This window comes from Arvicanthis niloticus, chromosome 9 (genome assembly GCF_011762505.2).
Source record: "Arvicanthis niloticus isolate mArvNil1 chromosome 9, mArvNil1.pat.X, whole genome shotgun sequence".
Taxonomy (NCBI): Eukaryota; Metazoa; Chordata; class Mammalia; order Rodentia; family Muridae; genus Arvicanthis; species Arvicanthis niloticus.
The window spans coordinates 79,127,807-79,154,578 of NC_047666.1; the positions used below are offsets into that span (position 1 = coordinate 79,127,807).

The 26,772-nt window shown below is 36.6% G+C and overlaps 1 protein-coding gene across 1 annotated transcript in view; it reads right to left on the reverse strand.

Annotated features, from left to right (window-relative positions):
* Positions 1 to 26,536, reverse strand: part of LOC117715196 (solute carrier organic anion transporter family member 1A6-like) — a 42,722-nt gene extending 16,186 nt beyond the window's left edge. The window contains exons 1-6 of the mRNA XM_034511883.2: positions 26,445 to 26,536; positions 22,392 to 22,533; positions 19,227 to 19,359; positions 8,702 to 8,808; positions 8,145 to 8,291; positions 370 to 468 (exon numbers count right to left, since the gene is read on the reverse strand). Coding sequence (XP_034367774.1) covers positions 370 to 468; positions 8,145 to 8,291; positions 8,702 to 8,808; positions 19,227 to 19,359; positions 22,392 to 22,533; positions 26,445 to 26,504 — 688 coding nt within the window. The 5' untranslated portion in view covers positions 26,505 to 26,536. The remainder of the gene's footprint in view (positions 1 to 369; positions 469 to 8,144; positions 8,292 to 8,701; positions 8,809 to 19,226; positions 19,360 to 22,391; positions 22,534 to 26,444) is intronic.
* Positions 26,537 to 26,772: the final 236 nt, after the last annotated feature.

Here is a 26,772-nt window from a genome sequence, read left to right on the forward strand (position 1 = left end):
ATAAGTAAACTTTTATTATACAGCAACCCTAAATATCTTATAAGACCAAGTCTTACCCCTGCCAATGACGCTCTTCCCCCTCCACTGCCTCAAGAAGAACCGAAAGGAAGAAAAGAGACCACCCTCCCCCCCAATACTGGGACTCACTCCCAGCACAATAGTATGACTGAAATATGATAGGGGATAAAAAAATTGTATCAGAATGTGGCATTTTACCCTTACCTTTGCTGCTGTTGGGTCTACCATTTGTAAGTGGTGATAATTTGCTTATGATAATTAACTGGTCAAAAGAGGCATTGATAATAGCACTCCAGAGTATTCTCTCACAATCTGGGGACTGGACTTTATAAATAAAATTCATTGTGTTACCTGTATTCACAGACCCTGTGTCTACATAAATGGTTGCACAGAATGGTCCCAACCAAAGTCCAATCATTGGTCCAATAATCCTTCCAACTTCTAAAATCCCTGGAAGCAAACAAGACAGGTCATTACATAGTCAGATTTCTTCCCCTTAGTTTATATAGCTGGACATCAAATCCAATGAGCTACATACCTCACATATTTTTATATATCCAACATATAAAGAAATTAAGCCTGATATATATATATATATATATATATATATATATATATATAGATCACATATATGTTAAATATACATGCATTGGTTCTTGTAAATACTAAGAAGCTCCAATTGTTTTAATATAGGGTACCCCCCCATCTCTTACAGACTTGTTTCCCAGGGGGCACCACTGGAGTATGATGGAATAATTCTCCTACTTATTATATTTGCTTCCCAGTTAAAAGATAAATGATTTTGTTTCATGCATATTTCCACCATAATGAGCTCCCTCATGGCAGGCCTCCAAACCACACAGTCCAGTGAAATAGACTCAAAGCCCCAAAGATGTGAGCCAAATTAATCCTTTTTCTTTACAAACCATTAACTCGGGTGTTTATTAAAGTGAAAGAAAGATGACTGACACAGAAACGTCATTACTTAAAGCAACATTTCAAATTCTTTTTTATGCTGAGATAAGGGCAAAGGCTGTACTATCATCACAGACAGTCCCAACAAAGCCATGATGTGAGCAAGGTCCTTTGATGCTGCTGTAGCGTGTTTTCAGAGAATCTCTGTGATGGTTATCTTTCATTGTCAATTTGACACAACCTAGAATTATCTGAAAGGAAAGTCTTAATGAAGTACTCTCCACATTGGGTCAAGGTTGTTTTTGTTTACTCAGATGTGGAGATGCAAGACTTTTTAACTCTTTCTAAACACTCACTGGCTGGTTCAGTTCAGTTGTTATGCCCTATACTCCTAACTTACTCAAACAGTTAGACCAGAACCATTTTTTTTGAAAATGTGTTTATTTTGTCCTACTGTATGTTTTTAAGGTCTTTGTCGAACATCAAGTATCCACATGTATGTGGCTTTATATCTGGTTCTTCATTTCTATTCTGCCGACACCCTGTCTGTTTCTATATCTATACCATGTGGTTTTGTTTGTTTGTTTGTTTGTTTTTAAATATTGCTGTTTAGTACAGCTGAAAGTCAGAGATGGTGATTTCTAAAGAAGTTCTTCTATTATTCAGAATTTGTTAGGCTATTCTGGATTTTATGTTTTTCCATAGGAAGTTGAGAATTGCTCTTTCCATGTTTGTGAAGAATTGTGTTGGCATTTTGATGGGAATTGCATTGAATTGGTAGATTGCATGTGGCAAGATGGTTATTTTCACTATGTTACTCCTACCTATCCATGAGCATGGAAGATCTTTTGATCTTCTGAGGTTTTCTTGAATTTCTTTCTTTATGGACTAGAAGTTCTTCTCATACAAATCTTTCTCTTGCTTTGTTAGAATTACACTAAGATATTTTATATTGTTTGAGGCTATTGTATTGTTTCCCTAATTTCTATCTCAGCCCATTTATCATTTGTATAAAGGAGGGCTGCTAATTTCTTTGAGTTAATTTTATATTCAGCCACTTTGCTGAATGTTTCAGCTACAGGAGTTCTCTGGTTTAATTTTTGGGTATTATGTATACTATGATCCTCAAATAGTGACACCTTAAATTCTTTACATCTTGTAGCACCTTGTTCTTTTTTGGTTTCTTATGTTCTAGCTAGAACTTCGAGTACTATATTGAATAGACAAGAAGAGAGTGGGCAACCATCCCTTCTCCCTGATTTTAGTAAGATTGAATTAATTTTCTCACCATTTAATATGATGTTGGCTATTGGCTTGGTGTATATTGCTTTTATTATACTTAGGTATGTGCTTTGAATTCCTGATCTTTGTAATCTTTTAATCATAATGAGGTGTTGAATTTTGTTGAAGGGTTTTTCAGCATCTACTGAGCTAATCGTGTGACTTTTTTTTCCTTTGAAGTTATTTACATAGTAAATAATGTTGATTAATTTTTGTACACTGAATGATCTCTGCATCCCCAGAATGAAGCATACTTGATTGTGATGATGTTTAGATATGTTCCTGGTATCTGTTTACAAGAATTTTTTTGAGTAATGTGTGTAGATGTTCATAAGCCAAAGTGGTCTGAAGTTCTCTTTCTTGGTTGTGTCTTTGGGGGTTTAGGTAACAGGGTAACTATGACCTTATAAAATGAATTGGGTAGTCTTCTATCTGTTTCTATTTTGTGGAATAGTTTGAAAAGAATTGGTGTGAGCTGTCCTTTGACAGTCTGGTAGAATTTTTGCACTAAAATCATCTGCAAATGGGTTTTTTGTTGTTGATTAATTGGTTGAGGTTTTTTGGGTTTGTTGTTTGTTTTTGTTTTGAGAGGATTTTTGGTTTTTTGTTTGTTTGGTTTTTGGTTAGGAGGTTTTTAATGACTGCTTCTATTTCATTAGGCATTATAAGACTGTTTAGATCATTTACCTGATCTTAAGCTACTAGTATAGAATCTTTCCAATTTCTTTATGAAGGCACTTAGTGCTATGAATTTTCCTCTTAGCACTGCTTTCATAGTGTCCCATAAGTTTGGGTATTATGTGCCTTGATTGTTGTTCAATTCTAGAAAGTCTCTAATTTTTCTTTGTTGACCAAGTTATCATTGAGTAGAAAGTTGTTCAATTTCCATTACTATGTGGGCCTTTGGTTGTTTTGGTTATTGTTGAAGTCCAGCCTTAGTCTGTGGTGAGCTAATAGAATGCATGAGATTATTTCAATCTTCTTGTATCTGCTGAGGCTTCTTTTGGATCGATTACATGGTTAATTTTGGAGAAGGTACCATGAGGTGCTGAGAAGAAGGTATATTCTTTTGTTTGGGGGTGAAATGTTCTATCGAAATCTGTTAAGTCCATTTGGTTGATAACTTTGGTTAGTTTCACTGTGCCTTTGTTTAGTTTCTGTTTTCATGATCTGTCCATTGATGAGAGTGGGAGGTTGAAGTCTCCCACTATTGTTGTCTGGAGTTCAATATGTTTTTTGAGTTTTAGTAAACTTTCTTTTGCAAATACTGATGCCCTTACATTTAGGATAAAGATATTCAGAATTGGGAGTTCATCTTGGTGAAATTTTCCTTTGATGAGTATGAAGTGCCCTTTGCCATCTCTTTTGATTACCTTTGGTTGAAAGTCTATTTTATTAGATATTATAATGACTACTCCAACTTGTTCCTTAGAACTATTTGCTTGGAAATCATTTTTCCCACCCTTCACATTGAGGTAGTATCTTTCTTTATTGCTGAGGTGTGTTTCTTATATGTGGCAGAATAATGGATCCTGTTTACATATCCAGTTTGATAGCCTGTGTCTTTTTACTGGTGAATTGAGTCCATTGTGTTTTCAAGAGATATTAATGACCAATGATTGTTAGTCCCTGTTATTTTGTTGTTAGAGATGGTACTATGTGTTTGTCATTCTCTTCTTTTGGGTTTGTTGTGAGATGTTAACTTCTGTTTTCTTTGATATAGTTAACCTCCTTGTGTTGCAGTTCTCTTTCTAGTATTCTTTGTGAGGCTGGATTAGTCCATCTATGATGATTGAGAGTTTCGCTGGGCATAGTAGTCTTGACTAGCACATGTGGTCTCTTGGAGATGGCAAGACAATATCCAGGATCTTCTAGCTTTTAGAGTCTCTGTTGAGAAGTCAGGTGTAATTCTGATATATTTGCCTCTGTTTCTTAGCTTTTTCCCTTGCAGCTTTGAATATTCTATATTTGTTCTATACATTTAGTGTTTTGATTACTATGTATCTGGAGAATTTTCATTTGTGGCCCAATCTATTTGCTGTTCTCTACTCTTCTTGTGCTTTTATGGACCTTACTATCTATAAATTAGGAAAGTTTTCTTCTATGATTTTGTTGAAGATGTTTTCTTGCCCTTTGAACTGTGAATCTTCACTCTCTTCTATCCCTCTTATTCTTAGGTTTGATCTTTTCATTCTCTCTCAAACTTCCTGGACGTTCTGTTTTAGGAACTTTTTATACTTGGCATTTTCTTTAATTGGTGTATTAATTTCTTATATGCTATCTTCTACACTTGGGATTCTCTCTTTCATCTCTAGTATTCAGTTGGTGATACTTGTGTCTGTAGTTCCTGTTCTCTTTCCTGAGTTTTTCATCTCCAGGGTTTCCTCCAATTTTGTTTTCTTTATTGCTTCTATTTCCATCTTTAAGTTTTGGACCATTTTGTTCATTTCCTTCACCTGTTTCCTCTTTAAGAGTTTCTACCTGTTTAGCTGTGTTTTCCTGTATTTCTTTAGGAAATTATTTCTATTTTTCTAAATGCCTCTATCATTTTCATGAGATGGGATTTAAAGTCAGAATCTTGCTCTTCCGATATTTTAGAATATCCAGTGCTTGCTATCATTCTATAAAGAGCTGGGTTCTGATGGTGTCATATGGCATTGGCTTTTACTGATTATTTTCTTGCACTTGCCTTTCATCATATGGTTGTCTCTAGTGTTTGCTAGCCTGGGTGTCCCAAATTTGAGCAAGGGCCGGTGAAGATGTGTGTCTAGTGTTAGAGCAGACTTCCTGGGAGGCAGGCAAAGCTGTGACTCTGATTAAAGTAGGCCTTTTGTGCCCTGGTTAGAGCAGACCTTCTGGGAGAAAGGCAGAGCTGGGGAAGGGGTGCTGATCTCTTACCAATGCTTCTGGAAATAAGGACTGGGAGGGAGATGGGGATCTGACAGGAAGGGACAGAGCCCATGTCTCCTTGATTTCAGTCAGCATGGGGGATATGGCAGGGATTTTACCTCTGCCCTTGGTTAGAACAATCCTTCTGGGAGACAAGTAAGACTGTGGTGGGAATCAGGTATGTCAGTGTGCTGTGAGTGCAAATAAGAGGTCCTGGCAATATGTTTTAACCTTCTGATTCCTTCTTAATCTCTGGCTTGTTCTGTTTTTATTTGTCTCTAGTTTGTTCTATCTCTGCAACCTGTTTCTGTAATGCTGTCCTAGTATGAAACTCGTAGTAAAAACTCAATTCAAACGTCTCAACTCAGCACAAGTCAACTTTATGCCCTTCACTCTCTCTGTGCTGCTCTTAAGTAGCCTCTCTTTCCTGTCCTATTCTTGTGAGAGCTGAGGATATCCTTTCTCTGATTCATTCTGCCAAGTCTTTCTCTGATTCATCAATTTGTCTTCCCCTCAAGTAGATATCACTTTCACACATGATTGTTTCCTTCTATGAACTAACCATACTTAGATTGTTTGGGATATAAAAGGTATATAATGATGAAGAATTTGTACTCTAGCTTGATCATGCTGTAATGCAAAGCATGCCTGCATTCCAGTCAGATAACATAGACCTAGAAGATACTTGGATGTAATTCTTTACCAGAGCTGCCATGTTGCTATATTAAATTTTTTTATATCTTGCCCCTTTTTGTTTAAGCTAAAAAACTGTGCACAGTTTAACTACTACAACAGAAACAATTAACCCATAAATTTAACAGTTCAAATGTCTTTATGAATATCCACTGGTGCTATGATCCTTCTAGCATCACTTATTGAAGAAGTTATCATCTGTCCTGAAAATGTACATTTCAGCATCCAGGTTTTTCAATCTGACATTTTGTGAATGGTCTTTCCTTTAGCTGGTTTGATGAGCTATCCCTGTACAGGGAGGATAATCTTTCCATGTCATCTGTGTTTCTGTCTTTCTGTGTCTCTTCCTTCCTTGAGTCATGCCTTTCATGTACTCAGGGTGGATCTTTGTAAATTTTGATGGAACTCATAGTCTTTCATAGATAAAAACCTCTTACCCAATCCAGAACATTCCATGATTTCCATTCCAATGTTAAAACATATTTAAAGTATAAAGGTTGATCAAATTCAGTCTTTTTTTATCACTCCAGTGTCTTCCAGAAGCTGTTTTTCCTGCCTCATTGACATTCACAAACTTTGAAGTTAAGAAAGCACTATTCAGACTATTTCTTGGAGTTCTTATCCCCATTTCTGTTTATTAAGCACCTCTGCTAAGGTATGATTAGTTTATTCAATAAGTGCTTCACCTGTTGGATTATATGGTATAACTGTAATAAGATGTGTAATTATATAGCTAGTCGTGTAGAAAACTAAGCTATTTTTGTACTAAATATAATATACATAATGGTATTTTTCACCTTAATATAGCTATTATATATTTTATATATTTATGTGTACAATTTGTCTTTAGAATTTTGATAAACTCTGTAGATAAACATGTTTGATTATGGATAAAGATCCATATTCTAACAGCTTATTCTAGAAAAGTGCTTGTATTTTCTTTCATGATATCTGTGAAGGTATCTAAAGAGATGACTACATTAAAATGCAAAAGAATATTATCAAACTAATAAGTCTCCAAGAAAATGACAACAGAAATTTTTAAAATTTAATTTATCTTGATTAATCTTAAGCCTACTCCTGTCTTCTCTTATGCTGTTCATTTTTAAAGTTATATGTCTACCTTATTGGAAAAGATCCTATATTCCAGTGGTTCTCAAACTTCCTAAAGCTGTGGCCCTTTAATATAATTCCTCATGTTGTGATTACTTTCAATAATAAAATTATGTTTGTTGCTAGTGCATAACTGTAATTTTACTACTCTTAAAAATTGGAATATAGATAAGTGTGTTTTACAGTGGTCTTATTTGTACCCTGTGAAAGGGTCACATGACTTCCAAAGTTATTGTGACTCACTGGTTGAGAAACACTGCTATATACAGTTATAGATTTTTTTTAATCTACTGAAGGTGGATTTACTCACAGACATAAGCAATTATTCATAATAAATTCTGATTATTTAAAGGACAACATAAGAATATGGATAGTATTTGGCTATTTCCTGGGAAATGCATAGATTTTTTTAAAAAGAAAAAATAATATCAAGGAATACAATGAAAAAAAAACAAACTGAGATATATGTTAAAGTGATAAACAAATCTTCCATAAAGAAGGAAACAGTACTCTTAACTTCATAGAAAAGCAGGGTACAGAGTCCACAGTAATAAAAGACAGTAGCTAGTAAATAAGAAACCAGTTGGTATGGTAAACATGGTATAAAATACCTGATTAAAACTTGTGTTTGGTAAGGCTTACTCTGAAGAATGTTTATGAGATCACAACAAGAGAAAACACTATAGGGTCTGCCTGAAAGCACTTGTACACAAAACCTGACCCAAGGACCCCAGCTCAATCCCCAGGACAACATCTGATTTCTGTTTTCTGACCACCACATTAACATGCATGTGTGTGCATACACATGGGAGGAGGATAAAAGTTAAAACTATATTTTAAAATACTACTGGCTTAATTTTAAAATGCTACAGATATAAAGTATCCAATAATAAAGCCGTTGTAACTTACAGATGAAAGAAAAAGAGCCTAAAAGCAACAAAAATAAAAAAAACAACTGAATTTAAGGAATGTTTTTCAGGAAATATTGGGGAATCTCTTAATAATTTTAAGATAGAGTGGTGGCATCAGAGGACTGTAGAGTCAGGAGATAAGGGGGCTCTTCAATAGTGAAAGGCAGCTTAATGAAGGAACTTATCTGGACCTACGATTAGATTCCCCCATTGAGCAAACTTATGACCTAAACTATTGTAGCACTTTGTTTATCCTCAGAAAACCATAAAGCATCCAAATCAATAATTGATTTCTACCCTCTTAATGATGATTCTCATACTTACCAATGTAAAAGGGAGAGTTTTCTGATTTGGCAAAGTCTTCTATATAGGAAATACCCAAAGGCATGATGGGGGTTTCACCAATTCCACGTATAATGTTTCCTACCAGTACATATACCCACATTAATGATTTCATTGCTTTCACACACTCTGCATTAAAACAAGAGAAAACCATATGAGTATTTGACAGTCAAGTAGAATGACAACTAATAAATATTTGTAAGCATATATTTAGGTAAATGTTTCATTATAGCATGAGAAAACAAAACTAGACCAATCACATAAATTATATTTCTAAATGTATCTCTCTAAGTCATTTTTCTTTATGGGACTAAATATATAATGTTGGTTGAGTAACAAAGAATTATTAAGACGTATACTCAAACTCAGGAGAAAGAATATTCTTGGTTATTAGACATCTCTCTTCCCTTAAGAGGGAAATAAATTGTGTTCATTCATCTTACATGTCTACCAAACCCACTGTGGTATTAAAACCCTTCATAAAAGCACATTCTATGGTCAAGTGGCTGAGCAGAAAGCAACGAGAAGCAGGAGCCAACCTGATGGGTTTTGCATTGGCTTTAAGATCTGGGTTCTGTTTTCCATACACAAGAAGCTGTTTGAGGACAAGTTGCTTGTAGGTAAAATCGTTGTTTCATATTCGTATCTGTGTGGACACAGGAAACATTCACTGTGAGGAGTTGAGTGCAAGGAGAGCATCTACAGATTACTAACTAATCTTCCCTGAAAATAGGGCATCCAGAGCCAGTAAAGACATTTCCAGAGCAGGAAGTTAATCATCATGAATCCTATGGTGTGGACAGTGTATGAAGCATGTAAAGCACTTGTTGCACAAGCCTGATGACCTGAGTTTAATGCCTAAAACCCACATGAAGCAGAAAGATGAAATAGAGGAATGACATCATAAAATAGTCATCTGATCTTCACATGTACAAACACAAACAAACAGACACACACACAGATAGACACTCACACAGACAGACACACACTACACACCGCATAAATAAAAAATAGATAGAGATAGAGAAATTGATGATGAAGATAGATAGATAGATAGATAGATAGATAGATAGATAGATAGATAGATAGGACTGTATTATTAAGCTGAACATGTAGGTCTGGGGTTAAGTTCCAGAAGTGTATGAACTGGGTATGGTGCTCAGTGAATGTCAACAAAGCACTTGAGAAATAGTGATAGAAGAATAAGAATCTCAAGGCTACCCTCACCTACACAGCAAGTTTGGGCCTCATTAGAGCCTCTCTTAAAAACAAAATAAAACAAAGCAAAGCAAAACCCTGAATGACTGGAAGTAAAAAAACCAACCTAACAAACAAATAAAAAACAAAACAACAAAACAAAACCCACTCAATTTCTTTACACTTATCTCACAAATCTCTACATTTAGGAGACATAGCACTCGCATTCTCAAATGTCAACTCCCTGTGACTTCTGTTTACTAGAATTAACTGGTGTAAGATAAAGAACAAAAGCAGAGAGAGAGAAAAAAAAGAGAGACTCAATAAAGTAAAATTAAGAAGATAAACTCTTTAGAGAGACACAAAGAACACAAAACAAGACACCTCATTTGGGTTCTCTAAGCTGTGGACCTATTCTTTTTTCTGAGAATTCAAACACCTATTCTTCCATGTGATCATTAGCTACAAGAGAAGAAAAGAATCCACATATCATAAGGAGAAGTAACGGAATCTATCATCAGGCAACATAGTCTCATGAGACCAATAATGCTAATAAACTATGGTCCTTTAACTTGAACAAATCCCCAGGGATCACTGTCCTAGAAAGAAAATGACAGAATGCAAACAGAGGAAAATGTCACCAAACTTACAGTAGCCTTCAAAAACACCTGAGAACATAAAATAGCCTTTGTTTAGTTCATTATCCATTTAAAATTCAATTTTAAATTGCTCAAATTTAGAATTGCTCATTCTAGGTCCATTTATTCCCCCAAATGACAATAAAATGGCACTAAGAATGTTTCAAAACCCAAAAGGGGAAAGTTGCTTTCCTGAAAAGTAAAGAAATCTAAATTTGGAGATGTAGCTCAAATAGTGATTGGTGCCTGGCAAGCAATCCCAATCTTTTTTCTCCTTAAGAAGAGCAAAGAATTCTTTCTAAAAATTGCAAGTTGAGCACACTTTGGAGAGAGCTCAATATCACCCAGTCCCTGCTCAATCATCTGTTAACTTATCCTACTGTAAAATACATCAGAGTAATGCAAATCAAAATGAATCTGAGATTTCATCTTAAACCTATAAGAACAGCTAAGATAAAAAAAAAAAAAAAAAAAAAAAAAAAAAAAAAAAAAAAAAAAAAAAAAAACTCAAGCAATAGCACATGCTGGTGAGGATGTGAAGAAAAGGGAATACTTCTCAATTGCTGGTGGGATAGTAAACTTGCACCACACCTCTGGAAATCAATCTGGAGGTTTCTCAGAAAATCAAAAATAGTTCTACCAGAGGAACCAGCTCTACTGCTCCTTGTCAATACTCAAAGGATTCTCCACCATACAACAAGGACCTATGCTCCAGTATGCTCATGGCAGCTTTATTTGTAATAACCAGAAACTGAAGACAAACCAGATCTTCATCAACTGAAGACCAAATACAGAAAATGTGGTTATTTGCACAATGAAATACTACTCAACTATTATGAAGGAGGACATCCTGAGTTTTGCATTCAAATAGATGGAACTCCAGAATATCATTCTGAGTGAGGTAATCCAAACTCAAAAGGGCATTCATGAAATGCACTCACTTGTAAGTGGATATTTTCCATAAAGAATATCCACATCAGCCATCTGAAGATTTCTTTGGGTCTGCAGTGGGTAGGGTGGATATCCTTCACAAAATCAAATATGAAAAGGGAGAGATAACTATAGAAACTGAGGAATTTTTTTAAAAACTCATTATATATTACTACAAAAGCCTATATTCTACAAAACTGGAAAATCTATATGAAATGGATGATTTTATAGACAGATATCGTGTACCAAATTTAAATCATGATCAGATAAACTTTCTAAACAGTCCCATAACCCCTAAGGAAGTAGAAGTAGTCACTAAAAACTTCCCAACCAAAAAAAAAGTCCAGAGCCAGATGGTTTTACTGCAGAATTCTACCAGACCTTCAAAAAGACCTAACACCAATACTCCTCAATATTTTCCACAAAATACAAATGGAAGAACACTACCTGATTCATTCTATAAAGTCACAGTTACTCTGATACCTAAACCCCACAAGGATGCAACAAAAAAAGAGAACTTCAGACCAACTTCACTTATGAATATTGATGTAAAAATACTCAATAAAATTCTCACAAACCAAATCTAAGAGGACATCAAAAAAATCACTTTCACAATCATGAAGGCTTCATCCTAGGGATGCAGGGGCAGACAGGTAAATAAAAGAAAAATCTTTCAAAGTAATTCACTATTTAACAAACTCAAGGGGAAAAATTACATGATCATCTTATTTGATGGTGAAAGAGCCTTTGACAAAATGTTAAAATTTATGGAAAGATCAGAAATTCATAGCACTTACCTAAACATAAGAAAACATAATATACATAATACATAAAACATAATATACAGCAAACCAACAGCCAACATCAAATTAAATAAAGAGAAACTAGAAACAATTCCACTAAAATCAGGAATAAGACAAGGCTGCCCATTCTCTCCCTATTTATTCAATATAGCACTTGAAGTTCTACCTAGAGCAATTGAAAAACAAAAGGAGACCAAGGGGATACAAATTGAAAAGGAAGATCTTAAAGCATCTGTATTTGCAGATGATATGATAGTATATATAAGTGACCCTAAAATTTCTACCAGAGAACTCCTACAGCTGATAACTTCAGCAAAGTGGCTAGATAGAAAATTAACTCGACTCTAGAATATCAAATAACCCTATTTAAAAAATGGGGTACAGAGCTGAACAAAGAATTCTCAACTGAGGAATCTCGAATGGTTGAGAAGTACCTAAAGACCTATTCAACATCCCTACTCATCAGGGAAATTCAAATGAAAACAACACTGAGATTCCACCTCACACCAGTCAGAATGTCTAAGATTGAAAACACAGGTGACAACAGATGCTGGCGAGGATGTGGAGAAAGAGGAACACTCCTCCATTGCTGGTAGGATTGTAAACTGGTATAACCACTATGGAAATCAGTCTGGCAGTACCTTAGAAAATTGAACATAGTATTACCTGAGGACCCAGCTATACGACTCCTGGGCATGTACCCAAAAGATGTTTCAACATACAACAGGGACACATGCTCCACTATGTTCATAGCAGCCTTATTTATAATAGCCAGAAGTTGAAAAGAACCCAGATGTCCTTCGACAGAGGAATGGATACAGAAAATGTGGTATATTTACACAATGGAGTACTACTCAGCTATTAAAAACAATGAGTTCATGAAATTTTTAGGTAAATGGATGGAGCTTGAGAATATCATCCTGAGTGAGGTAACCCAATCACAAAAGAACATACATGGCATGCACTCACTGATAAGTGGATATTAGCCCAAAAGCTCACAATACCTAAGACACAATGCATAGACACATGTGTGTGCTTTGGTTTTATTTTAGAAGGAGTACTAAAATACTCAACCAGAGCACCCAGGGTCTAAACCTCCAGTCTGAGAACAGAAAGGAAGGGACTCATGGCTCCACTTGTATAGGTAACTGAGGGTGGCCTTGTTAGGCAACAGTGGAAGTGGAGGTCCATGGTCCCCGAAAGTTTGGATCCCTAGTGTTGGGGAATGTGAGGGCAAGGAGGCGGGATTGGGAGAATGATGGAGGCACATCCTCATAAAAATTGGAAGAGGGAATATGAGATAAAGGGTTTTGTGGGGAGAAAGGAATAGGAGATAACAGAGAAAGGTAAATACGTAAAATATCCAATAAAAAAAAGATAATGGGTCTGGCAAAAAAAAAAGATAGTTTACTTACTTTAGACGATTTTCAAAAGTTTCCAGGAGATGCTTATTGGCTAAGATCTTATTTTAAGCTCTTCACAAAAGAATTTATGTCTCTGTTTAATATTCTTAAGAGAGATGCAAATCTTAATTTCTCTCAACAATTAATTGACAAAAAAAGGAGTAATTTTACAAAAAGTAGAAGAAGCTCTCACTAATTGATATATTATATAGATTGATTAATTGTTGGCTGTTTTATAATAGTCCTTTGATAAAAGAGATTATTTAAAAAGAACTATATTTCTTTAAATAGTGTCTCCATGACTCTCTGAGGGTGGAAGGAGCATGCCTTGTTTACTCTTAACTTTCTAAAACTGAAAGTTCACAGCAAATCTGCTGCTGATTGCCTGTGGCATTGCTGAGACCAATAAAAACTATGCCACAACCATGTGGAAGGACCCTCTTACCCTTAAATGGAATGGCCAGGATATATGGGGCCGAGGATTGATATGACTGTTTGATACCACAGAAGGCACAACTAAATGGCCGCCAAAAAGATTAATGAATTAAATAGATACCTTCACAAACCAAGCCCAATTATAAATAAGATGAATAAAAATTGACATCCAGAGAAGAGAATTTTCTCTGAGAATTCCCTCCTTTTTCCTTTCCAGGTAAAAATGAATCACCTACCGTGTTTGCTGTTGGAAGTTCTAATCCTGATGCTGGCCTCTGGACTTATACTACTCAGACCTTTGATGGCCCATTGACAAGGACATCAAATAGCTAGAGATTGCCATTACTAATCTGAAGAATTCCCTTGTTTCGTTGTCTGAAGTGACCCCCAAAAATTGTGAAGGACTTTATTGGACTTGATTTACTCTTTTACAATTGAAAAGACTGTGTACAGCTCTAGACTGTGTATAGCCCTTAAAGAAGAATGTTGCTTTTACATAGACAAGACAGGAATGGTTAAAGAGAACATGAAAAAGGCCAGTGAAGGTCTTGAGAGAAGACAGAGAGAGAAAGAGAAAGATGAGAGCTGGTACAAGAATTGGTTTTCAACCTCTCCATGATTGTCAACCCTACTTCCTTCCATCTTGGGACCATTAATTGGGTTATTTTTGCTTATTTCTTTTGGTCCCTGGGCCTTAAATAGGCTGACTAACTTTGTGAAACAACAGATAGCTAATCTGATAGCAAAATCTATTCAGATACATTGTCATAAGTTAGCTATGGGGGACCATGAGACTAAAGATGAGGTTGTTACTCTATCCAGGATGTTCCCAAATCCCATATCCACCCAACCTAAAAGAGGGGACTTCTGCCCCTAGACCAAGCAGAGAGGGGCCACGCAGAACCCCCTCTGTCTGGCAATCTGAATTCTTGCTTAGGCTGCGAGGCTAAGCACTGCAAGGGAATATAAATAAAAGTTAAAAATATGTTTCTGGGTTCCCTGAGGGACAAGCCTGATTGCATAGGGGTTGATGTCAAAAGTATCCCCTCTCCAGGAAGAAGACATTGGGACTGATATAGCCCTCATGCCTCACTGGACAACGACAGGAGGACTGGAGCCATTACAAGGTCCCCTTTAATTACTGGAGGTCAGTCCTCTATCCCCGCCTTGGCAAGATTAGAATCGCCATAGCCCTTCTATACTTGGAGAAGGGAGAAGATATCAGGGGCAGCCCTGCTTATACACTAAAGTCCTAAAATCAGCCATAAACCTAAAATCAGCAATAGGCCTGACATACATGGCTGCTAACACAAAGTCTTGGGTCTCTATGGAAAAAACACTGAAACAGAGGGCTATAAACTACTGTAAACAAGCAGCTTTTGTGGAAATCTACCAGTCTGAGTAGTCATAGACCTTGTAAATAGGCAGCCTTGGCAGATAGTACCAAATTAGATAAGGACAAGTGAATCATAGGCAGAGTCATAGTGACCTGACCCCTGAAGCTTCACCCAGCTGATACCCTGTTCTGAAAGATATCTGTACTCCCTCTGAACACGTATGTTCCTGTGTCATCCCCTTCCCCACATCTTGCATTTTTTGTTTATAACCCCCATGTTAAAAAGTAAAAGTTATGATTTGATAAACACACACACACACACACAGTGTACCTCTGGTTCTGCTGACTTAGCTCCTGACAATCTATTTTTTTGTTCTCAGAAATACTTCGAATTATAAAATGTTATTGTGGGTTTTGCTAGTATGCTAGGTAAAATAATTTTTATTGATCTCATTTTAAACTTCAAAGTTTGTAGTGAGTTAAAATGTCCTTTAACATAATTATAGGTCATATTTATTTTCATATTGTAAAATGTTAGTTAATCTGTTGAACATCTTAAAAACTGGATTCCTTTTTGAGAATTTCATATATGAACACTGTATTTACATAATTTTCCCCTTTCTCTCCCTCCTCCCACTTTTCCCAACCCCCCATAATTTTTAAATACATCTTATTATTTAATTATTGTTTATATATGTATACGTGTATAAGTATATATGTTTATACAAATATTGATATATAAATCGTTTTGAAAAAACAACCAATAAAAATTTAAAAAGAAAAAAAAGAAAGAAAGAAAATTAACTCAAACAAATCAGCAGCCCTCTTTTACACATATAATAAATGGGCTGAGAAATAAATTAGGGAAACAGCACCCTTCACAATAGCCACAAATAATATAAAATAACTTAGTATAATTCTAACCAAGCAAGAGAAAGATCTGTATAACAAGAACTTTTAGTTCCTAAAGAAAGAAATCAATGAAGAACACAGGAGATGAGAAGATATCCCATGCTCATAAATCAGTAGGATTAACATAGTGAAAATGGCCATCTTACCAAAAGTTATCTACAGATTCAATGCAATCCCATCAAAATTTCAACTCAATTTTTCCCTGACATGGAAAGAGCAATTCTTAACTTAATATGTAATAACAAAAAAACAATGATGGCAAAAATAATTCTCAACAATAAAAGAACTTCTGGGGGAATCACAACCTCTGACCTCAAGCTGTACTACAGAGCAATAGTGATCAAAACAAAATAGTCATATTGGCAAAGACAGACAGGCCCATCAATAGAACTGAAGATGCAGAAATCAATCCACACACCTATGGACACTTGATCTTTGACAAAAACTGCCAAAACCATACAGTTTTTAAAAAATAGCATCTTCAAAATATGGTGCTGGCTTAACTGGTGGTCTACATGTAGACAAATGAAATGTGATCCATATTTATCATCTTGCACAAAGCTCAAGTCCAAGTGAATCAAGTACCTTCAAATAAAACCAAATATACTGATTTCTTTCTAATAGAAGAGAAAGCGGGAAATAGCCTCAAGTGAATTGGCACAGGTATAAACTTCCTAGATAGAATACCAGTGGCTCAGGCTCTAATATCAACAATTGACAATGGGACCTCAAGAAACTGAAAAGCTTCTATAAGGTAAAGGACACTGTCAATAGGACAAAATGGCAACCTACAGATTGGCAAAAGATCTTCACTAACCTTACATTAGATAGAGGGCCAATATCAGAAAATATATAGTGAACTCAAGAAGTTAGACTCTAGAAAACCAAATAACCCAATTTAAAAATGGGGTTCAGAGGTAAACAGAGAATCCTTTACAGAAGAATCTTGAATGCCTGAGAAGCACTTAAAGAAATGATAGACATCCCTAGTCATCAGGGAAATGAAAATCAAAATGACCCTGAGGTTCCACTTTACACCTGTCAGAATGTCTAAGATCAGAAACACAACTGACTGGATGTGCTTGTGAGGATGTGGAGAAAGAGGAACATTCCTTCATTGCTAGTGGGATTGCAAACTGATTCAACCACTCCAGAAATCAATCTTTAGATTCCTAAGAAAACTCGATGTATTTCTACCTGAAGAGCCAGCTATACTGCTCTTGGGCTTATAAGCAAAAGATGTTCCACCATACCACAAAAACACATGTTTCAGTATGTCCCTATCAGTCTTATTCATAATAGCCAGAAACTGTAAAGAATCCAGATGTTCCTGAAGTGAAGAATGAATAGAGATGGCTCATTTACAAAATGAAATACTATTCAGCCTTTAAAAATGTAGATATTATGAATTTTGAAGGCAAATGGATAGAACTAGAAAAGATCATCCTGAGTGAGATATCCCAGATGCAAAAGGACATGCATGGTATGCACTTACTGATAAAAGGATATTAGCCAAAAAGTACAGAATAACCATGATACAACTCAATGACCACACCCATAGAGTATAAAAAGTTTAAGAAGAACAAAGGCCCAAGAGAAGATGCTTCCCACTTAGAAGGGAAAACAAAATAATCATGGGATGCAGAGTGTGATAGGGTGGAAGAGGTGAGAAAGAAGGAAAAATGGGGGGCAGGATCAGGTATAAGGAAAAGACAGGAGAGAAGCCCAAAGGGCCAGAAAATGAATAGAAATATGCTGAGGTGTGGGATGACAATGAAAAGTATAGAAAATTCTTTAAAAGGTACAGAATTTTCTCTAGGTCCCCTAGAGCTGAGCCAAGAACGTAGACCAGCTGGTTCCAGGAACTAGCTAACCACAAAGAAAAATGCAAGTCATCTGGATGGTTCCAGGAACTAGCTGAGCACAAGATGAATGGTTGAGCAAGATTGCATTGTTAAGAAAAAATGTGTGTACAGGATGTTTTCCACATGACCAACTAAATAATGGGCTGGGACTTTCCACTATTTTTATGATATGTTCCCTTGGTTACCCCCTCACCCTCCTGGTTTGTAGTTTTTTCCTTTAAAAGTCCTCCTTTCCCCAGGCCGCTTTGTCAATTTCTCTGCTCCTGCGTGAGTTATGAGTTGACCATCAGCCAGCTGATTCCCGGATTCAAGCCTCTTGCTGTTTGCATCTAGATCAGTGTCTTGTGAGTTATTGGGTGGCTGTGACATCCCACAACTTGAGTGAGGGTCTCCCCTCTTGGGGGTCTTTCAACAATTTCTAGATAGTCTTAGAAACCAGGGATGTAAGAGGCTCCCAGGACCCAATGGGGATAGCCTTAGTGGAAGTGCCCAAGAATGGAAAAATGGAACCTTAAAAGGCAACCTCCAGTAGATACACATCACCCCCATTTGGGACATGGATCCACTCCCCATCTTTGACCCAGAATTGTTCCCATCTAAAGGAATTGCAGGGACAAAAACGGAGCAGAAACTGAAGCAAAGGTCATCCAGAGATTGCTCTAACATGAGCTCTATCCCATGCAGAAGCACCAAACCCACACACTATTACTGATGCCATATTGTAGTTGCAGACAAGAGCTTAGCATAGCAGTCCTCTGAGAGCCTCTACCAGAAGCTGACTGAGATAGATGCAGATACTTCCAACCAACCACCGAACTAAGATCAAGGACCCCTATGGAAAAGTTAGGGGAAGGATTAAGGGAGTTGAAGGGGGTTGCAATCTCATAGGAAGAATAACAGTATCAACAAACCAAGATCCCTCTGAGCTCCCAAAGACTAAGCCACCAACCAAAGAGCATACATGGGCTGGTCCATGAACCCTGCTATGTGTGTAGCAGAGGATTGCCTTATCTGGCCTCAATGTGAAAGGATAGGCTTAACCCTGTAGAAACTTGATACCACAGGGAAGAGCGGTGCTAGTTTGGGAGGTAGAAGCAGGTGGGTGGGAAAGCACCCTCTAAGAAGCACAGGGGATGGAGGAGGGGTGAAGGATTGCAGAGGGAGAACCAGAAAGGGGGCAACATTTGGAATGCAAATAAATCAAATAATTAATTAAAAAATAATTTGGAAAAACCATTTTAAATTAACTCAGTAGAAAATATCCAGGAGAAAGAGCCAAGTTTAGGCAGTGAGCGAAAAGATAGAAAGCAGAAAGCTGATGAAGATCTAATTGAAGGAGGGAGTGATCTTCCAGCCCCAGCCAGCAACAGAACTCAGCAGCTTCTGCCATGTGGTTCTGGATTTATAGTCAGAGATAGAAGGAAAGGGTTGTGAAGTTTCCTTCTGTGACTAAAAGGAGCATTTCTCCTCCCAGAGAGAAAATTCTGAGCTTCATTTACTGGTTAAAGTTGCATCTAAAATGTCATCAAGGACTAGAATACTCACCTGCCCATGAGGAAATGAGGTAATGACATTAAGAAACACCCAAGGCCCATAACCACACATCCAACACCAATCATGATAGGTCTGTGCAGTTTTGTTCCAAAATAACTCACAAATATAATCAACAAAAGGTTTCCTGGAAGAGGGGAATGAGAATTTGTGGTTTAGTAAAGTATCAGCAGCTCTTAGTCAACAGACTCTCCAGAATTTAGACTCTGGGGCTCCTTGTTTAACAACCACCTTAAGAATTCAGGGACTGGGGCTTAGGATGTTTGGGCTATTGTTTTAAAGTGTAAGGCAATTATGATCCAAAGGAAGGTTTTCTTCCAGACTGGAAAATCCTAAATTTATATTCAGGATTACCTTCCCCTTGAGTCACAAAAAAAAAAAAAAAAAAAAAAAAATTGAGTTGAAAAGACCCAAATATGTAAATTATCTACAAACTACATAATTTTAGTATGATGAAAATGTTTACCCTGTTCATATTATACATAAAAGAAAAATCCAACGCTCTTCTTTGATGACTAAGTGATCTTAAATATTTAAAAGATATATATGAAGACTTTGTATTTCTTCCAATGCTGTCTCTTTTTAGAGAGCTATCTAAGTAGATGAGACTTTGCCGTATTTTGATTGGTATATGCCATTTCTATCTCCTTATTACAACCTATCTCTGTCACTGAGGCCATAATGCAGAATGTAATATGGATACCTACTATTTGAACTCTTTTTGCATCTTTCTAGTATATGGCTGTACCCCCTGAATACACAAACTCTTGTCTGAAATACCTATTGTTTAAAAAAAAAAAAAAGAACTCATATTATGCTAAGTTTACCTCCTACATTCATTGTCTTGCTGTGTTCCTCAAATAGTATATGGGAAGGCATGGGGAGAGAGGTAACATTTTATCTGTACTAAGAAAAGGATGCTTGCAAAACTGCCTAGGAAATGCCCACCAAACACTGCTTTCATTGGCCAATGTGAGTTGCTTCTTTTCACAAGTCTTTCTACTTAAGACTTCACCTTAAGTCACATGTAACAGCCAGTGTTGTTATGAATAGCTAAAATATTCTACTTTAGACAGAAATCTTTCACATTTAGTCTAAAATCCATAAAGTTCACAGAAAGTAGATTTCAGCAGGAAATAAAGATTTCATGAACTTGGATAAAAATTATTTTCAATAATTACTAACTGGACATTAGTATTTCTGTTAACAGTGAAATAGGAAGCAATAGTGACGCGAGCAGTCATGATTCTGTGACCAAGAGAAGTATAAATATGACTGTGACATTGTGGTTATTGTAAACACTACAAAATGTCATAGAGCCAATAATTACTTGAAAATCAGACCGAAATAATATTTACCTTGTTGTTAAAAAGCACAAATGATCTTACCTGACAGGTTGTTTAAAGGTTCTGATAATTTTAATTCAATGTAAATGGTTTCCTGTTTACCTAAATACTTTATTGCAGGTAATTAACTGTAATTGGGTTTTTAAGGTGAGTCCTCTGAAAAGAAAGACCAATATCCACTTCCAAAATTATACTGGCACTCTGCCACCTGAGAGGTAAAAGATATACTCAAGAGTTAACCCAGTCTTCACTCATTTCTCATCCCTGCACATCTCTCCAGGCTCAGAGTCTAGCAACATACAACTTCCCATAAAATGGGGCTGACTCCATCACTACAAAAAAAAAAAAAAAATGATTTGATGCTTCATCTTCTATCCAAATCTCCCTTTCACATTAATCTCACCTTTTCTTCTTCTGGAAAGTCTTTACTCTTTCAGGAATCTTTCTTCCCTAGCACAACTTTCCTTGCCATTTTTATCAAATACATTAATCACCTTGAAAGATATAAAAACTATGATTAAACTTCTAGGTCTCTTAGTTTATAGAGGGAATCTCCCTCCTTCACCCTTTGTACTCTCAGATCCCAGTTCATCAGCCAAAAGTTGAAGTTCATTGACTCTTCTTAGGAACTGTGTCTGACACAACTCAAACACAGGAAAGCTCCTTCATCATTCCTAAGAACTATGAGTGAAGAGCTGTCAGAGATGTGGTAGGGGGAAGAGAAACATTTGCTCTTTCCTTTGGAATATCAATTTCTCTAAAGTCCCAAAGTGACCTTCTAAAATGCCAAAGAAAAGACACTAACTTCTCCTTGAGTTAGCAAATGATAGAACTAGATATTAATGTTCTTCACCTATTGCCCCCTCCAGAGAAACAGAATCATGTCACCCTATGTGGCTGTTGGGGGCTGACTTTTAGCAGAAAGCAGCTATCAGCTTTGCAGCCATCTTGAGCCATATACGCTGACATGTGACTTGGATTACAATAGCCTACAACAGCTGAGCACACTCCGATAATCTTGGTTTAGATACCTTGAGATTAAAGGTGCATGAGATTAAAGGTGCGTGAGATTAAAGGTGTGTGACTTCAGAGTATGATTTAGAAGTGTAGAGATCAGATTTAGAGACAAGACCTAAGGGCATGATTAAAGGTGTAACTTAGAGGCGTGGCTTAGAAGTAAGACATATAAAAGGCAGAGGTAGATAGTAGAGAACCAGACATTAGGGAGACACATCAGACAGAGGAGACAAAGAAGAAGACACTTCAGGGAGTACAACTTGGAGTAGGAATTAGGCATTAGGTAGCAGGCACTTGGAAGAGAACTTGGAAGAAGTAACTTGGAACTCGGAGGCACTAGGGACTAGGAACTCAAGACTTAGGACTTAGACTAAGAAGAGACTGAAGAATAAACGGGATTGAAACACTCTGTCTGGTCTCCATTCTTCAAGTCCGACCTCACTCTCTCTCTCTCGCTGAACCCCAACCCGTGGACCGGAGCGGCAGCTTGGGCCGGGATACAGTGGCCGCCCAAACGTGGGTCGGCCTGGGCCCCAACATTTTTGGTGCCCGAACAGGGACTCGAGCTTGGGCCGAGACATTTTTTGGCCGCCCCAACGTGGGGCTAGTGTGGACCCCAACATGTGGCAATAGTTAACTGCCATCATGAAGATATTTAAATAAGTAGCTTCTTCACAACAAACCAGGCTATTCAAGCAACACCAGGAAGCATGTAACTCAGTCATATTATATAGCCTAATGCAGGAGATAAAGAGAAAATATCAATATATAAAAATAAGTAAGTGTAAGAACTCACCTAATTCAAAACCTCCATTGATAAGCCCAACTATAGACATGGGAATGTTGAATTGTCTCTCTAGTTGTGTGAGCATAGAGTTCATGTAAACTCCTGCTAGTGCTTTGGATACATATGCACATGTTAATGCCAACACAAACACCTAGAAAGGAAAAAGATTAAGAAAAAAAGAAAAGACAACTTTGTTTTCTGATTCTATACCTGCCATCTACTGACAAAGCAGCCTTCACCATGTGATGAACTATTATGTCCAACTTAAACAGCACTTAATATCCAACCACCTTCAAAGTGTAATCTCCTCTGTCTGTGTCACCATGTCTGCACTCTGGACACACAGTTAGAATAGCTGGTTAGCATTTGGTAAACATTGTAGATAGCTAAGCTTTGCTCTGTTATAGGGTACCTTACTCATACAGAAAGAAATGGAGTTGTTCCATGTAAAACACAGCTATTGGTGGATCTTTATCATTATACTATTATCTGCAGGACAAGTGTTTTCCCTGTTAAGGGAAGGAATGAAGAGAACAGAATTACACAGAGCCATTGTTTCTGCACCCAGTCTACTGTGCTTTCTTTGCAGGAATAACAGGTCACTGGATATCTTTAGTCAGTTCAACACTTTGTTCTCTTTTTCTGCATTCTGCATTCTGCATTCTGCATTCTGCATTCTGCATTCTGCATTCTGCATTCTGCATTCTCAGGGACAATATGGAATGCAGTTGTCACAGCAAAGTGACCTACGGGTTTGTGGTTTTTTTTTTTTTTTTTTTTTTTTTTGTCATTGTACAATATTCTCTGTAACACTTTATCTAAGTAGTCCAAATGATGATCATGTAATTGAACACCAGGGCAGAACATTGAGAACACTCCTAAATACCTGCCTGTGACTAATTAACTCATTTTGAGTGATGTACTGAATAAGATTTCTGTTTCTATTAACTGATCTTCCAGTAACTGGTTGATGGCAAATTTTATTACCTAAGTTTCTGAAACTTTTGTACTGTCTCATCTGAAACTATATTCAAAAGCTATTGTGTGAGATTTTTATTTAATGCTTATAACTTTACTGTCACAAGTATCAATATAGATGAGCCAAAGCAGAAACATATGAAAAGAGACAAAAACTAATTTAGAAATGAGAGTACCAACTTTAACATACCTCAAAAGTACTCTATATCAGTAATATAGTATAATTCCATCTCTAGACATTTCTCTTCTAAATTCTAATGCTGTTTGCAAAGATGCTCACTCTTCCCATTCTACTTCTTTCAAAGGATGTAACTGACACTATAATTTTCAGTTGACTTTTATAATTCAGATCCTTTATTTAAAATCAAGGCCTACAATATCACAAAAATAATCAGGCTAGAAAAGATCACTTATTTTCTTGGCATTTTGGAGAATAAAGATAAATAGTTAATGAGCCTATTTAGTTCTTTCTCTAAAGTATTCTGTGTAGAAGTAAAAGAATCCAATGGTCATGCACATTCATGTCTCCTGCTATATAACATCTGTATTTATGAAGATAGTCCTACCAACTTTTTTACCTCAGCACTCTAAGAGTCTAAAACAAACCCTTCTGGAGTAGTCTTTTTATGCTTCCTAAAGTAGTTTTCTTTTTTCTCTTTTTTTATAAATTCTGTATGTGTTTATATGTTTGTGTTGAATGAGTTCTTATAAGTTTATGTACATGGGGAGAACAGAGGACAATTTTAGGTGTAATACCCCAAGAATTGTACATATTTAAAAAAAACAAACAAACAAACAGAGACTCCCAACTGCCTGGAACTCATCCAGGAGGCAAGGCTGGCTCATCAGTGAGCCACATGTAGTGGCAAGACTCTGTCTCTCTATGCTGAAGTTATACTTATATGTCACCCTGTCTAGTTTTTATGTAGGCTTTGAAGATGAAACTCCTATTTTTCTGAGCAAGTACTTTACTGATCGAGGCATTCTCCCAGCCCTTTTGAAAAATTTTCCTTTTTTTTCTTTAATATTTTTTATTGATTAAATATATTGTTTACTGATTTCACACATACATGGTTTGCTCTGATTATTATCTTCTTCCCCTCTTTTCCCCCTCTATTCCCCATGAGCACCTTTGTTCATAGCAGTACTTTTCTTAGAATCATGAGTTTTGGTTTAGTTTTCTTTTACCCATAAAGCAAAACCAGCCATCATGGTAGTCACTGGGTTAGAACTAACCATTGGTGCCTGGGAGGTCACCAGTGCATGCATGATTGACGTCCATGAAGGCTATCATTTCTCCTGTCATGGAAACTTTTGTTAATGATAATATTGTCAGTTTAGAAAGCAGGACCTTTACTCAGTCTGCCAGTATAGATCATTTGACCACCTGAACGTTCAAGGTAGTTCTAAATTCAGAGAAGAAGAGACATCTGATTAATTTTAAACAATTACTTCTAAATTTTATCTTGGAAAGTCATGAATTTAACAATTTTCCCATAACATTAACACTGGTATCTACTCTTATTAACTCTAAAGTGACTGTGGTGTTTCGAATAGCAAAGGCCCCATAAATACATAGGGATGAAGCCTTAGCCACCAGGGAGTAGTACTATTAGGAGGTTAACCTTGTAAGAGGCAGTGTCTAACTGGGCTGGGCTCTGGGGATACAGAAGGTCCATTCAGTCCCATAGTCATTCTCTTCCAGCTCCCTGATGCTCTGATTATACATCTAACGGCTCCTCCTGTACCATATCTGCCTATGCATCACCATAATTCCTCCCATGATGGCAATGAACTAAACCTCTAAATCTTTAAAACCAGCCCCAAATTACTGGCTTTTCTTTACAAAAGTTACAGTGGCCATGATGTCACACTGCAGTAATTAAAACCTTAATTAAGACATTTACCAGGAACAAACTATGTGAAGTAGGATTATAGATACCCGATGAATTTTCTCAACAAATTTTAATAATCCTAGTAACTAATAATCAAAATACTCATCACTATCCTAATATATGAAGCTGGAGATGCAGCTCCATGGTTAAGAGCACTGGTTGTATTTGCTGAGGAGGATTCAGTCCTTAGCACCCACATGATAGTTGAATAAGCATCTGGTGAAGGTTAAAAGCCAAGGGACCTGCTCTCCTCAGAAGCATGTGATAACCTGAGGGGCTTTGGGTTCCAATAATTCATACATCATTGCAGGTAATAACACTTTCCAGGCACTGAGTCTGATGCCTCTCATTTATGGTGATAAGCTTCTATCACCATAAATGTGATAAGGACTTGTGAATAAGGACTTAGGAGCCAGCAGCTTAGAGAGAAATATTTAAGCAATTCTTCAGAAACTAGATCAGTTCTCAAATTACTTGGGTCATTATAAATTTACATTTTGTGATATAAAGCTGACTTTGGAGCTATGAAAACAATTGTCATTTCTAGAACACTGAAAACCACCAAACCAGCTAACAGTGTCTTCTTACCAAAGAATAACTATTGAAGAAAGTATTTGTCTGACTGGATCATAAAGTTATTGGTGCATATTAATCAACATAGCACTGCTTTCAGGGAAGGAACTGTTTCCTAGCTCTGACCTCTCAGGAATCCCTGAAGGCTGAACACTGAATTGACCTCTGACCTCAGGCTAAACTCAACCACAACATAATACACGCCTAAAACATTTTAAACCCCATTCTTTTTTAAAAGGAAGGGGGCTGCAATTGAAATGTAATGTTAACTTTAAAATAAAAATTAAAAAGAAGAAAAACCTTTCTCTCTTATCCTGGATAAATAATCCTGGTTAGATATCCCTGATTATAAAACCAATATTTTTAAGTCAAGAAATTAACAATATATAAAATAAACTGGCATTTGTGTTGCAAAACTTCATGTAAGCTAAACAATATTACAATTTTCAATGCTTGTTTAAAAGACTACCGTGCCATACATACATACATATACACACACACACATATATATATATGTATGTATATGTATATATATATACATATATATACACATATATATACATGTATATGTATGTGTATGTGTATGTATATATGCATATGTCTAAACAATCTATACCTTGATCTTGACAAAGCATCTGACCCCAGGAGTTCCAATCCTTTTCTCAGGTTCTCCCATTTTATTCTTCTGATTGTTTAAGGATGTTTCTGCTTTCAAAGTCCCACTACTGACTTTTCATGAGAAGAGACAGCAGTTAAATTATTTGCTGAACTGTAGTAAATCACTTTTTTTATTTGTGATGTTGAAGTTTCTCATTTTTTTTAATTTTTTCTCTCATGCGTTACATCCCAGTGTCCCTTCTCTCCACTCTTCCAAAGTCCCTGCCCCAACCCTTCCTTTTTCCCCACACCAACTTCTCTTCATTCCCCTTCTGCTCTCCCCACCC